A 16094-nucleotide genomic window follows, 5' to 3' on the forward strand; every position below is an offset into this window, starting at 1 on the left:
CGTGCTCTGGTTCGCACCACTTAAGAGCTGTACTTGCAAGGGAGATTTAAAAATGACTCAGAAAAGAGCAAACCACGCAGGCAGAGACTACGCGGGCCTGTGGAGTTTAAATCCACGTGGGGAGGCAGATGATAGGGTGCATGGGGATTTGAAGTCAATCTGAGGTGTCTAAAGGGAAAATATAAAGAACTGCAGCAAGAAAAGCCAGTGCGTGATAATTTATATTAAACTGCTGGCTCCACGCACAAGGCACAGGCCACAAGGGCACCGCAAGGCACAGGCCGCGGTGGCTGAGGAAGGGAGGGCTCGCGCCAAGCCGCCAAGCCGAACTCGCAGCTGGCAGCCAAGCGGGGGAAGGAGAGGTCCTAAAAGCCAAACGTTCGGGCGCCAGGTGAAGGCGTAAGTCACAAACAATGCCACACCAGTTTGGAATTATGATTAATAGGGTGGTATTTACTTAATTAAAGAGGAAAAAACTTACAGATCACCATCCCAGACAACAGCCCTCTGTGCTCCCTGGTGGAGCAGGAAGTGAAGAGAGCGAGCGGAGGAAGTAGCCACTTTTTTAAAGGGAGAGAGAGACCCACGCCCCAATGGGTTGGTATCTCAGCAGCTATTGGTTGGAGGGGCAGAAGGACCTCCCGCAACAAGTGACAAACAGCTCTGACCTGAGCCTTGGGAACCAAATCTCTTGCATCAAAAAGCTCAAAAGGCCATTGTCTTTCTGACAGTACAGCTGATCAAAAAAACCTTGTCTAAAAGCAAATACCATGTTTTCCTTTACTCATGCTTCTACTCCTCTGCAGACAGTAAAGGCAGAGTTTGCATTCCTATCTCTGAATGCACACTGATCTTGGTCAAGTCCTTTTCTTCTAGGCCCAGTCCGTATTTCCAGGGATTGCACTGACGCAGGGTTTAAACTTTTGTTCCAGTTGATATTTCTTGTAAGAAACCTAACAGTATAGGTCTCCCAAAACAGCAGAGCCTTAATTTTTCTCCAAGGAATACTAATAAAAGATAATTCTCATTTATAAATTCTTGTCCTCCCTTTTTCTACCTCCTAATTTCATTTGCCTACATTATGCAAATTTATATTCTTATTGTGTATTTTCTGATAAAACAAACATAAATCTAAGTGGTAATATCTTCCTCCTTGTACCTCCTGGGTGTTTAAATTCATTCCTTCTGTATTCTCCCATGTTCAGCCCAGGCACAATCTAGATATAGTCCACTTCTCTTCATTTCTTCTTCTCCATTACTCTATCTGCTCAGGAAGAGTAGGGTTTCTAAAGCCACCAGGCATATTGAGGCGTACTGAGGCCTGAAGCCTTCTCCAATAGAGGTCTCCTCACTTCCCGAGAATGTTTATTACTCCCTCTTTGCTGAGTATGAAGGAAAACATTCTAAGGCAGTTAACACCAAGAGAGTTCCAAAGAACCTTAGGGCTAAAACAAGTGTCAGCGTTAAACAATTTTCTTTGCCATCAGACTTCAGGCCCTGGAGAACGGGACTTGTTCTCCAACCTGTTCTTCTACATCAGTTGTCAAAGCAGGCTTCCTTAACCAAGGCTTTTAAGAGTTGGTTGTGGAAACACTGAATAACAGCTGTCCCCATTACACACAAAGCAAAGTGCAATATGATACTTGTCAAGCCTCAATATGTTTACAAAATATCTACCTATATAAATACTACTTCTTTACCAAGGATTATGACTACTTGTTTAATAAAGAAAAGGATCCGAATGATGATGGTACATGCTTTTAATCCCATACTCTGATCTCTGTGAGTTCGAGGCCAGCCTAGGCTACAGAGCGAGTTCCAGAATAGGCTCCCAAGCTACACAGAGAAACCCTGTCTTGAACAACAAAAACAACACAGGGGAGGGGAGAGGAGAGAGAAAGGTAGAGACTAACTAGAATCAAGGGCCACTGGAATAGTTTGGCATGTCAAAGTGTTTGCCCCAAAAGCCAGACGTTCAGTTTGAGTACCAGATCCCACAGTAGAAGGAGATAAGGAAGAACACTGTTTCTGTCTCTGCCTAGCCAACATTTCTCTGTGTAATAGCTGACTATCCTGGAACTCACTTTGTAGACCAGGCTGGCCTTGAACTCACAGAGATCCGAGTGTGGGATTAAAAGCAGGCATCATCATCACCTGGATCCTTTTCTTTATTAAACAATTGTTTTTTGCTTTTTGGAGATAAGTTCTCTATGTAGCCCTGACTGTCCTAAAACGTGGTATATATCACAGGATGGCCTTGAACTCACAGAGATCCACCTCTGCCTCTGCCTCCCAAGTGCTGAGATTAAAGGCATGCGTGCACCAACAAGGCCCAGACCCTTTCTTTTCGTTTCTTTCTTTTTTTCTTTTTGGCTTTTCGAGACAGTTTCTCATAGCTTTGGAACCCACTCTTTCTTTCTAATAATAATTTTTTTATTAAAAATTAAAGACTAACTAGAGTAGAATAAATATACATACTATTTCTCCTGCAGACCTTAGCAACCACTGGAACAAAGCACTTTTCTTGGCCTTTCTGTAAGAGTCACCTGTCCTCTTATCTAAAGGGAAGGTGAAAATTAAAGTAAGAGCTTTGCTATTCTTGTATAATATCTACATTCAAGCAAGCGGTCTGAGCTCTAACACAGGAAGACAGTAATGTCAATGGGCAGACACACTTTTACCCTGCTTGTAAATATTTTTATGTGAAGACAGCTGGCTAAGGACTTTAGAATAGACCTGCTGACAGCAGGTTTCTGGATGTCCTGTTTGTACATTTTGATAAAAACTGGGATCCTGCCATTTCAATCCTTCCCACAGACAGAGATGAACGTCAGGAGAAAATGCTTGCCTAGAAGATGGCCACCAATCCAGACTACAAAGAATATTTAACCTGACCAACTTTCAAGGGCGTCCTTCCTGAAGATAACTTGGAAAGGTCTTCTTCCACAAAAGATGTATGAAAGAGCCCAAATATGATTGTACATCACTGTTAAAGGACTTTATATGTCTGAAGATAATAAATATACTGATTCCTGTACTCTAATCTGAGATATCTCTGATATGGTAATATCCTCAGTCAGAGAACATAAGATAAGATTGAGTTATTAACCCTGTTGTTTGGTCATTATAAGGATTAAACAAAAATTTTAAATCTATTATCTCTATGTAAAAACATGTAAATAATATACATTTTTATGTAAGTATGGCTACTTCATAAATTATTACATATACATATATAGATATGAAGTTGACACTTTGGCATACATACTATAAACACAAGTTGATAACAACTATATATATGAAAAATATACTATAGTAGCTTATTCCTTTTATTCAACTGATGATAAAAGAGAACCAAAGAAAACATGATTTGGTTCTTGGCAACTTTTTACATCTGAATGAAAAGTTCAAAAGAAGAGTAGAATGGATCTATGACTTAGAAAAAGGGAGAGTAGAGAGGCCTATGTAAGGCCCCATAGGCAGGACTGTGATGTGCTGAGAAGGTATGGAAACACAATAGAACAGTGTCTGTTAAAGGTGTCCTGTTAAGCAGATTCCAGATCACATAAACCTTACCTGCTCCTCTGTACTGAAATAACTATAAACTATGACTATATATAACCACGACTGCCCACATACACCCACATTTTTTTCCTGAGGGCTGGAGAGACAGTTCAGCAGTTAGGAGCACTTGTTGCTCTTCCAGGAGACTACAGGTTCAGTTTGAGCATCTACATAGCAGCTCACAAGGTTCAGTTTGAGCACCTACACAGCAGCTCACAAGGTTGAGTGTGAGCACCTACATAGCAGTTCACAAGGTAGAGTGTGATCACCTCAACAGCAGCTCACAAGTGTCTGTAACTCCAGTTCCAGGAGACCTGACACCCTTGTCTGGTCTCTTTGGGGACCAGATAAACAGTGGTACACAGACATAAATGCAGGCAAAACACCCACACATGTAAGATAAAAATTAATTTAAAAATTAACATCCTTACTATCAGTCTCAAAGCTTCAAAGCTAAGGAATAGGATTATGGCAAATAAATTAGAACAGGTGTTACATTCCCTAAGCTCCTTCTTTCCTCTTCTTAAAACTAGAAATTGAAAGGAGCAACTACAACTAGTACTTGACCAGCTTATAGGATGAGGAGGAAGACAGAGGAGCTAGAAAAAGAAGGAACAAATGGCAGGTCAGTATCAGCCGTTTTCACTAGAAGACCTGGACCACTCATGTTAAGGTAGATTATGGTTTGCACCAGAACTACCTTCCTTCAAAAAGACTTATGAGTGGGGCACTGGGGAAATTAACCCTGGCTAATAAGGCACCTGGGGGGGGGGGGGGACACTGGTAAGCTGATGAAGGAAAGGTAAAGAAGACAGTGTAAAACGAGGTCATGCTGAAGCCCAAGGAGACGATGAGAGCACAGGTGGGCTGGGGAAGCACACAGAAGGCAGTCTGACAGAGGAAGATCGAGGGGGAAGAAAGGCGAGAGCGAGGAGGTGGCATCAGAAGAAAGAGAAGGTAAAATGAGAACAGAACATTTTAAACTAACCCAGAACTCCATTATGAAGGACAAGTCACGAGGCAGAGTACAGCTGAAAGGCATGATCCGCACATCACACCACTGGAAACAGATAATTTAGACTTCTAAGCATGCATGGAAAGAAGCTAGGCAAGTCAGAAGCTTGACTCCCAGAGCACTATATGATAAATGACCTAAAGTCACCCAGGTGTTTCAGCAGCACTGCAACGTCAGCAACCTCAGTATATACGTTTCTCTCTTTCTTCTCTTCCTCCTCCACAACCCCCTCCCCACTGTGTGTATGTGTTTACAGTCCTGGGGAATCCAACACAGGACCTCACATGCTAAGCAGGTGAACTATATCCAAAGCCCATTAGCATATGTGTTTAAACCACTTCCCTGAGTGAACCTGGTGCTAGAAAAATTATTACATCCCCAAGACAACATATGTCATTACAGGCATCTGTCTGGCTCATTTCACTGCTATATGCAGTCATCTTGCCCAGGAGGACAGATAGAGAAAATGGCAGGTTGAGGGTCAGAGAGTGATTATTGACACAGGACCACCACACACCTGCTTTATGCTACTCTTGCATTTACTCAACATTTAAATCTTTTTCAGACCAATCTATGTTCTTCCTTTTGCTTCCCAGAATTCAAGTGTTGGTGTGTTCACCAAAAACCTCAGGAAATCAAGCAGCACGACACGATGGTTGTTTCACTTCATCCTAGTCCTTTCTGCAACGGGATCAAATATACCGTAGAGCTCCATTACAAGGTAGCTAGCTTATGGGGATACATGCATGCAGCTGACTAGAGGGACGTGGTTGAGGAGACAGGAGAGCAGCAGTCCCAATGGGCTGTCTTTTCCCAAAGGCTCTGGCGATTCAGCAATGCATCTGCCAGAAATAGGAGTGCTCTGGGGTCGGGAGGCCTCTCTCTCTCTGCTCCTTGTCCCAGCTTGCAACTCATAAGCAATAACTAAAGGATTGGGAGCAAGAATACTCACCACTGCTACAAAAGCAGTGGCCAACTTGGAAGCACTCTCAGACTGGGAGAAAGAGGAAGGAAGCAAACTGAGAATATACTTACTCAAAGTCCTCAAATTCCAAGTCGGTTCCCTCTACTGATGGACCCTGGTTGTCTGAGGAAGAAGAGGTGGAAGAACGAAGACGATTCTGTTGGTAGCGCATGGAGCGCTGGCGAATACTGTCTCTCCGTGAGAGATACTGGATCATCCTCTGGGCGTAGTATGCAGCAGGAGATAATCTGGGAGAGACAGAAATGGACAAACACAAACTAGCACTAATTTGGGGAATACTGTGAAAGACAGTAAAGCCAGCTCTCCCATGGCATCTCCCTGCTGAGACAAACTCTGGATACACAAAAATAACAGGCCGTTTAAGTGACCAGGAGGTTTGTGCTGCAGAATATGTGTACCAGACTATCACCAATGCTTCTGTTCTAAGACAAGGCAAACAGCAGTGTGATCAGTCATCTCCTGACCAAGTGTGGCCCCTTCCCAAGAGGATTAGTACTGGGCCTTTCTTCTTTCTATCTTAGCCTCTATGGAACCTGGCTTAGCTTTTCAGGGTGTCCTTAAATATTTCTTCCTTGCTCCTTATCAATCCACAAAATTTAAGAAATGAAAGAGACCTTAGTAATCAAGTCTGGTCATTTACAGATAAGAAAACAGGCCAGAAGGTGTTAATACTTAGATAATTAATAAAGACACTCACGGGTCTTCTCACCAGTACTTCCTTCTTCAAACACACAGTTCCAGCTTTTGCCTAGTTCCTTATAATCATCTCCCTCCCTCACATATTAATCACAGGTATTTGTGCACAGAAAAGTATTCAGGACAGGGATTGAGAGTCATTGTGTATTTGGGAGAACAGAAAAACCTAACAGAAAAAAGAATTTCCTATTCCTAGAATTACAGCAATGGAGGCTACATCTCCCTTGCTAGGGTTCCAATAAACCATCAGTCTAGACACCAACTGAAACCAAGGTCCTGCCTTAAAGCTCGCTAACTTTTTTTGGGGGGGGAGGGGAGGGGTCAAGATAGGGTTTCTCTGATGGCTTTGGAACCTGTCCTGGAACTCACTTTGTAGACCAGGCTGGCCTCAAACTCAGAGACCCGCCTGCCTCTGCCTCCTGAGTGCTGGGATTAAAGGTGTGCGCCACCACCGCCCAGCTCTCTAACAATTTCTAATATACCACACAACTATACACATTTTTCCCTTCTTAAAGTTTTCCTCCATCTTACAAAACTGCTCTATAATTTGAGGCTACAAACTGAGAACATGTGAGAACAAAAGAAAAATGTCTTATATGATAATGTTAAGTGACTGCTAAATCAACGGCAAGACTTAAAATTTGAGGAACACAATGATCCAAGTCCACTAGTAAATTACAGCCCATAGAAATACAGAAGAATACGAATGTATACATGAGAAAGGTCATTTGCATTATTGTCACCATTTGGGAAAGCCTAGGAGACAAGCCAGAAGCCCAGCAACAGAGGAAATAAATTACATCCACAGAGAGGAGCACTAGGAGGCCACTAAGAAGACTTGGCTGGGCACAGTGACACACGCCTATAATCTCAAGACTAGGAATCCAGAGGCAGATGGATCAGTTCCAGCTACATGAGTCTGAGGCTAGCCTGAGCTATGACACCCTGTCTCAAAAGTTTAAAGTGGGTGTGTGTACAACAATCATCTCCATCTACTCAGAAGGAAACTCTTCTAAAACAAAGTTTTAAGGTAGAGAAAGGGTTATAGAAAGAGAATATGTGTGTGTATACATACATACATACATATTTATTATTATGTATATAAAAATATTCCTGTATTTAAGGAAAAACAAAGACATAAACCTTAAGCTACAACTTAGAGCCACAAACCTGGGAGATTTTTTTTTAAGTTTGGATATTAAAAAGAGAAGTGTTTTGTTTTTATTGAGAATATTAAAAAACTGATTGAGAATAACTGTATCTAAATGATAGAAAATATTTATTGCTGAGACTATGGCTGGGAGATTTGCAAATTTGAGGCCAGTTGGGCAATTTATATTAGTAGGAGAGTCATTCTCCAAAATTGCAGACATCTTGCAGTATGACTTTCAGAACCTTTGATATACTGTTCTCAGGAATTCTACCTTCCTAGGCCAAAAGAGGTCTTGTAGTCAGCTTCAATGGGGCCTATCAAAGTTGTCCTTCAGGGCAGTCATCAAATGGAATTTCCAAGGAGTTGGTTGGTAATCATTGGAACTCAAAGTTTCTTGATTAAAATAATATGCTACACTGAGCATGCTGAATCCAAATTACATTTGTACAGTAGATGGGCATGAGATATACAGAAACAGAAGCCTAGACCAAAATAATCGGAAAACTCGAACTGTTTCCAAAGCCTCATCTCGTGGTGTTTTCATTACTCATTTGGGCACCTGTTGCCAAGCATTCAATCACTGAACACCAAAATTTGGACAGAAGTGAGTGTTTCTGTGCTGTTCTTATTGCTAGCTAATATATCAAAATCTTCCCGTAGAAATCAAACTTGGATTAAATTCAAAGGACTCAGACCAGAGAAGAAAATACATAGTAACAGGAGAAAATTTTCAAGAGAACTAATCTGGATGAGACCAAAAGTGTATCCATTTCTCAGATTTATGGACAACCAGAAATAATAGTAAAAAAAAATGTATTGTTACTGATAACTGTGGTAGAAATGTTACTGGTGATAATGAATAAAGACTACCCTATGTGTACAGCATTGCATTAATTCAAGTTGTTTAATTTTACTATTTGAATTTCCTAAACTATGAAACTATATTATCAGTGGTTACAAATAAATAAAGGAGGAGAGGTTTCTGACATCACAGACTTTGCCTCTTATGTATCTAGGGGGAAACTAGGTTTCTGCATACTTTGGAAAATGTCCCATAGAAGCCTTGACCTATCCATAATACAAGACATAACTAAGAGAAGAAGAGAAATGAAGTAACGTGAGAAGAGATGGTAACCAGCGCTCTCCTGCTGAGGAGCTGGAGCACTCTCAATACCACAGAGTATTCCGAGTGTTAGGAAGCCAAAGAAATTAGGAATAAATATGAGCTTCTAAAGAAAGGGCAACAGCTGTAGTCTCTGCATTCTGAGGAAGAGGCAGGAAGACACACGTTTGAGGCCAGCCTTCACTGGCTGTACAGGGAGTGACAGGTCAATACAGGCTGTGCATTCGGCCCTGTCGAAAAATGAATCATTGAAGTTTCCCAGTCTAAAATTTCTGAGGATAAGATTCCTACTGCTGTCTATAAAGAAACTTTTTGTTTGTTTTTGTTTTTCCCTTTTCTTTTCTTGAGATACATTACATACACAGTCTCTCTATATAGTCCGAGTAGTCCTGAAACTCACTGTGCAAACCAGGCCAGCCTCACACTCACAGAGATCCCCCTGTTTCTGCTTCCCGATTGCTGGGTTTAAAGGGTACACTGCCATGGTCAGCCTGAAAAGAAACTGTTTCTTAGCAAGAAGTTCTGTTGTGTGTCTAAGGCTCTAGAAATGTGACAGCTTCCTTTCCCTATCCAAGGGCGCATACATTCTCCAACATAACTGGAGGCTGATGTAAATGCCCTTGCTTCAGTCCCCATCTGAACTGCCTGCCTATTTTTTTTCTCTACTGTTTAGATCCTTGGATTTGCTAATTCTAGGATATGGAAAATAAAGAAAGAGGGCCACAGAAAGTTTATTTTCCACTAGTATCTTGGGAGAAATAATAGTCAAGTTAGCCCTTTTCAGATCTCTATCAGTCATCAAATCCAACTATGACAACCACACGGGGCTGCTTTCTCTTGATAACTGTAATACAGCAACTCAATATTCCAGCCTTGGTTTTGTTATTAACACCATCATCAGCACCAGGGAATTCAGAACAGTTCCTTAAGCTCATATGAAAAAAATGTCCTCCCCCAGCCCAACTTCTAAAAATTTCAGGATTAGGGAAATAAAATACTTGGTTGGGATGGATAGGGAGCTTGCTGTAAAAGCAAAAGGATCTCAGTTCAACACTCCAATACCCATGTAAAAACTGGGCATGGTTTGGGTACCTACGACCCCAGCACTGCAGGAGGGAGACAGGTAGATTCCAGGTACAATGGCAAGCTTCTAATTCAGTAAGAGATACTACCTCAAAAAATTAATAATAATTTAACAACAATAATTTGGAGAACAACAGAAGAAGTCTTCTTTTGATCTCTACATGTACCCATATCACAAATACACTCCCCGCCACACACAGAGTCTTCAATAAGGTTTCAAATGACTTCTAAAACAGTACAAAGCAATCACTTCAATAAAATGACAACTTATTTCATTCAATTATTCTTCCTTCATCTCTTCTTTTGGATAGTGTCCAAACACTGGTGGTGCATGCCTTTAATCCCAGCACTCGGGAGGCAGAGGCAGAGGCAGAGGCAGGAGAATCTCTGTGAGTTTGAGGCCAGTCTGGTATACACGAGCTAGTTCCAGGACAGGCTCTAAAGCCACAGAAAAACCCTGTCTTGAAAAACAAACAAACAAAACTGGCTTGATTTTTAACCTTTTGATATCCTAAATTTTTAAAAGTATTTTCCCTATAAATAAAATGTTTGAAACTTGGGCTCTCTTTTTGGCTGTCCATCTGATGAGCAACAGCTTCTGAAACAGCAGGAAAGAAAACCTATGGCCTCCACAGTACTCCCTTCAGTAACCTACTGACAGATGGTGAGTCCCAAAGGACTAGAGCTCAGTTAGAGTCCTCTGTCACAAGAGAAACTGTGCACTTACCTGCAACAATTCCCAACCACCTGAAACACCTGCCTTAACACTGTAACACTGCAAAAGAGCACCAGGACCAGAGAGGCACAGGTGGGGCTTCCCCCAACTTGGCAACCCCAAGGGCCGCCCCTCCCCCCTCCTAGTGCCATTTCTCACTTTGGCCTTACCTCGCTGGGTCTGGGTAAATTGGGTGCTCTCTGGATCCTGCTCCATCATAACGGGATAATGAAATGAGGGAAGACTCCAGCAGCCTCCTAGCAGAGATTAAAAAAATGGCAATAATCCCTGTCAATTACCAACTCAGAGGTCAATCATAATGGAAGTGGGGGAGAGGTAAATAACATCCCCCTTTGCAGCCAACTAGCACCTATTATCTAGGGTCTTATAATCTAACTATTGGATATATTAATAAATGGAGAACTACATAGCTCCTATACTGGATGTGACCACTGTAATATGCTGACTACTGTTCTCTGGTAAGACACACACAAATGCATCAGAAACATAATTTTCTATCTCTTTACAGTACCTCCAGCAGACAAACAGGAGGCTAGAAGCAACATGAGAGAAAAACAAGGCATACACAGAGACCATCACACATTTATCCTGACGATCGGCTCCTGTACACCATCAGTCCACACACCCTCATTTTCCACTACTGCTCTACCACACCCTTCTTTTGAGAAAGAGTATACCCAGGACTCACTTAATAACTGGCAAAATCCTTTCATTCTATCATCCAGCTCCATCATAAATTCAACTGATGATAGTAACACACATTTTATTATTTTTTGGGTACCAGGCCCAAGCATGCCCACAAGATGTTAAGAATTACTACATATATAAGAACACTGAGACTAGAGATTTAAATATATAGGCCCAGGACACGCAACTATTAAGAATTCCCATGAAGACCTATCTCAATTTCCAAGTGCCTACTGCATGTAGCCATGGTGAGCAATGACTACCAGCAAACAGGAAGATTAGGAACCTATCACTAAGCCAAAAGCTGGGCTCAGTATTGTTGCCTTGTCTGATTTTGTAAAACCAGAAATATGGACTTTGGAATGAAGTTTCATGGTTAAGTTTTAGTGAACTTCCCTCTTTAAATACAACAAAGGCTATTTAAGTAAGACACATCCGCTAACAGGTGTGCTTCAGGGGCTTTCTGGTCTACCACATCACTTCTCAACTCATATGCACTTGGCAGTCAACCACACTCCTAGCAGAGACCACATCTCAAAGGAAGTGGTCTCAGAAAAAAAAAAAAAGGTGCATATTGTTCCTCCCAGCAGCATCTTGCCTGGCTCTCCCAGGAACAGGTCTCAGGCTCCCTGCCAGATTCTTCCTTAAACAGATCTGCAGAATAAGAACAGCAGCTACCCTTCTTTTCCAATTGAGTTAAGACAATTCAGTATTATTAAGACCAGCTGGCTTTAGGTATAGTCATGGACAGTCACTATCCCAGCAACTGGCCCATGATGGCATTTCCAGTCAAAGTCAAGACAGAAACAACTGTCACCCCATCCTTTACCCTTCCTGCTTGGGACAACCAACCATTAAAATATGTTTTCGACCAAGACACTGCAAACAACTCCCGCACCCAAATGGAAAGAACACCATATATCCAATGAAGTAATAAAATATTTCTTCTCTCTAGCAATATCATTGTTTGCAACAGCAGGAATATTATACATCATTATTTTAAAACATACTTTTTTCATATTCCAATGTCATAAATTGGGAGACACAGATTAACTGGCATATTTCTTTTTTCTTTCCTACCATCATAAGACAAATAATGTCATGCCTAGATCTTTTATCCACAAAATGTTTGCGGTAGGTAGGTAAGTGTGAATTATTAATGCAGTAAGTTTATTTCCTCTTTTTAAAACATTATTTAAGTGATACATAAAAACATAAAATCGTACAGATTAGCAGGGTCTCAATGCATATATACACTGTGTCATGTTTAAATCAAGTAAAACATGTTTATTTCCTCAATATTTTGTCATTTACATGAAAAACTGTCAGAGCCCTTTTCGGTGGTTTAAAACATCATTTGTTATCTTAGTCATCCTACTCTGCCACAGCACGGTTTTTATTTTTGTTGTTAAGACAGGGTTTGTAGTCCATGCTGGTGTGGAGTGAGATATTTTTCTGCCTCTGCCTGCAAAATGCTGGGATTACAGACATGTTTCACAAAGCCCAGCAAAACCTTTTTATTCTGAACTGTTACTTAAAACACTGGCCAGCCCATGCCATTTCTACAACACTAATAAAATCATTCTCTAAGACCAGGGTAAGAACTGAAGAATGAAATCAAAACCCTGGAAGACTATTCAACTGCATGAGGTACTGAGTACCTCTGAGCTCTGACTGTTACTCTCTGATCAGCTGCTTAGTAAGCCCTTTAGTGAGGACAGCCTTCAGAGTGACCTGCTTCAGAAAATGAAGCTGATTACGTTAGGAAACAAATATTGCCCACAACAAACTATATCATGGAAGTGACAGACCTCAGAGAGAGATGAGAGGCTTATCAGGGATGCTAAAAGAAGATTCCTGAACTGGAACAATCTGGATTAGACAACCTCAATTTTAGTGACTCCATTTGATATCCTGCATACTCCAGCTCCCACCCTAACTTTCTATTTTAATCAGGAAGGCTTCTTGAAATTGGAATAGCATCAAAATGTTAAGCTTTGTCTCTGGGGAGCCCTTGATGAGAGTTCTCTTGGAGCATGCATCCCTTATGCCCATTCACTCCAAAACCCTTGTGCACCAACAGTTCCTCAAACAATGCAATGGGGCTGGCAACCAATGTTCCTACATATGTATGTGCGTACTACATACATACATACATACATACATACATACATACTTGTGTGTGAATAAGGAGATAGATTTTAACTGCTAATACATGAAATCAAGAGAGCCAATCCAGATGAACAATGTTTTCCCACATACACAAATCACGGACAAAACACAAATTCTCTGCAAAGAATAAAAATAGGCCTCTCCAGTTGGTGTGAAATAAAGAATGAACTGGAGTTATGAGATAAGCAGACATCATCATTGTCATTCTTAGGCTCCCCAAAGCACTTTCCCTCCTAGTACCAACTGTCTGCAGGGAGAAGGAATGGGAAATGGCCTAGCGTAGCAGCTGGGCACCTTCTGCTCTGGCACACACAAATCTGACTTGACTTAATGATCTATCATCCAATTTGATAATGTGAAATCAGGAAGAGCTGAAGGAAGGTTCAGCCAAATTTGTTCAGGCTTGAAGCTGCCATTTCTTTCTGACCTATAATTTTAGTCTAGAAAGCCACCAAAACTCTGACAGAAAGGAACAAATAAACCCTCTTTTCTCTAACAGTTTGCCTACTTAATTCTGTATACCAGCAGTATCTGGGTGAAGACAAGGCCGTGTTACTTTTACTCACTGGAGACCAAGAAGAAAATACTATAATTTATCCTTTATGTGTAGCCATGTGTGTTAGATATATAAGGACTGTTTAAAAGTCTTTCATCAATAACAGCATGTTTTTAAAAGCCCAAGACCACTGCTCTATCAAATTAACTTGGAATTATTCAATATTTTAAAACAATTTAATCACAAATATAAAAATATAAACATAACCATCATAATCAACCAAAAGGAATAATCATATTCACATATAGATAGAGCAAAAGAGAATGGCAAAACAGATGTGGCAAAATGCAAATATTTAGAGAATGTGGATAAAGGGCATTTGAGAATTCTCTGTACTATTTTTGCAACTCTTCTGCAAATTGAAATTATTTTAAACTAAACTAAAAGCCAGGTACGGTGGCTGGCATCTGTGATTCCCTGCCATCGCAAGTGAGGCTGAGGTAAGAAGACTGCCATGAGCAGCCTGGGCATCAGTGTGTGAGACCCTGTCAACTAAGTAAACTAAACTAAAAGGTGGATATAGTGATTCCAGCACGCAGGAGGCTGAGGCAGGAGGATTGCTGTTGAATTCAAGGCTAGCCTGGGCTTCAGAGTGAGACCATTTCTCAAACAAAACAAAACAAACAAACAAACAAACAAACAAAAAAACAAAGTTGGGCAAGGTGGTGTATGCCTTTAATCCCAGCATTCAGGAGGCAGGGGTAGGAGGATCTATGTGTATTTAAAGCCATCCTGATCTACATAAGTAGCTCCAAGGCAGCCAGAACTATAGCCAGAACTTGAAAGAGGCCCTGTCTCAGAAAACCAAAACAAAGAAACCCAACCCCCCCCCCAACAAACAGAGAACCCAACGAGATATAAGCATGGTGGTGTACACATAATAACCAGCATTTAGAAGGTAAAGTTAGAAGGATTAGGGTCAAAAGACCCATCATGGCTACATAATGAGTCCAAGACCAGCACAGGCTATAGGAAACTCTGTCTCAAAACCAAATCAACAAATTAAAATATCCAGTATTCAAGGGTCTGAAGATGTAGCTCAGACAAGACAGCGAGGAATACAGGCATTTGCCATCAAGCCTGGCGACCTGAGTTCAATCCCTAGGACCCACGTGGTGGATAAAGAAAACTGACTGACAAGTTATCCTCTGACCTTCACATAAGTGAAGTGACATGTATGTGTATGTACAGACACACAAATAAATGTAATTAAAAATTAAATTCAATACAGAAAAATCTAAAAAGGAAAAGACTCAAAGAAGTAATCATTTTCGAAATAAGTAACATTTAAACGTTTTTTTAAAAGGTTTACTTTTTTATGTGTAAAGGTGCTTTGTCTACATGTAACTCTATGCATCATGTGTGTGTTTATGTGTAAAGGTGCTTTGTCTACATGTAACTCTATGCATCATGTGTGTGTTTATGTGTAAAGGAGCTTTGTCTACATGTAACTCTATGCATCATGTGTGTGTTGCCAGAAGACCAAATCAGATCTTCTTGAACGAGAGTAGTTACAGACAGTTGTGGCTGGTATTTGAAGCAAGGTCCTCCTGAAAGAGTGGCCAATGCTCTCAACTGCTAAGCCATCTCGGCAGCCCCTATCTCTATTTTTTAAATATGTATGTGCACATATGCCATTGTCAGATGCATGAGTGCAAATGCCCACAGAAGCCACAGAGGACATCTGATCCCTTGGACTGGGCTATTTAGGTGCTTATGAGCTGCTCAGTGTGGGTACTGAGAGCAGAATTTAGGGCCTCTGCCAGAATAGTATGTGCTCTTAACTATCTCTCCATCCCCTGAAAAAGATCTGTTGTTGTTGTTGTTGTTGTTATTTTGGTTTTTGACAGGGTCTCGTTATGTAACCAGGGTTGTCCTCTAACTCATAGAGATCTATCTGTCTCTGCCTCCCAAGTGCTAGGATTAAAGGCGTCACCATAGTCCAGCTTAAAAAAGATTGCTTTAATCATATGTACTCACTCATAAGTAGCTTTTAGACATAAAGAAAAGAAAACCAGCCTACAAATCACAACCCCAGAGAACCTAGACAACAATGAGGACCCTAAGAAAGACATACATGGATCTAATCTACATGGGAAGTAGAAAAAGACAAGATCTCCTGAGTAAACTGGGAACATAGGGACCATGGGAGAGGATGGAAGGGGAGAGTAGAGGGAGGGAAGCAGAGAAAAATGTATAGCTCAATAAAATCAATAAAAAAAAAAGAAAAAAGATTGCTTTAAAACAGCAACTTGCCCTACTGTCCTAAAACACATTTGATAACCTCTAGGCCTTGAGTTAAGCTTTTAAAATCAAGTTTTATC

General features: G+C 40.9%; 1 protein-coding gene across 8 annotated transcripts in view; it reads right to left on the reverse strand.

The window, feature by feature from the left end:
• Positions 1 to 16094, reverse strand: part of Ambra1 (autophagy and beclin 1 regulator 1) — a 209859-nt gene that overhangs the window by 108166 nt on the left and 85599 nt on the right. For 6 of the 8 annotated variants that reach the window (XM_050124218.1, XM_050124219.1, XM_050124217.1 and 3 more), the window contains 2 exons: positions 10505 to 10591; positions 5615 to 5791 (listed from right to left, as the gene is read on the reverse strand). In XM_050124218.1, the coding sequence (XP_049980175.1) occupies positions 5615 to 5791; positions 10505 to 10591 (264 nt within the window). The remainder of the gene's footprint in view (positions 1 to 5614; positions 5792 to 10504; positions 10592 to 16094) is intronic. The other 2 variants (XM_050124220.1, XM_050124223.1) reach the window with 1 other exon arrangement.

This window comes from Alexandromys fortis, unplaced genomic scaffold (genome assembly GCF_014885135.2).
Source record: "Alexandromys fortis isolate MF-2015 unplaced genomic scaffold, M_Fortis_MF-2015_v1.1 scaffold_222, whole genome shotgun sequence".
NCBI classification, from domain to species: domain Eukaryota; kingdom Metazoa; phylum Chordata; class Mammalia; order Rodentia; family Cricetidae; genus Alexandromys; species Alexandromys fortis.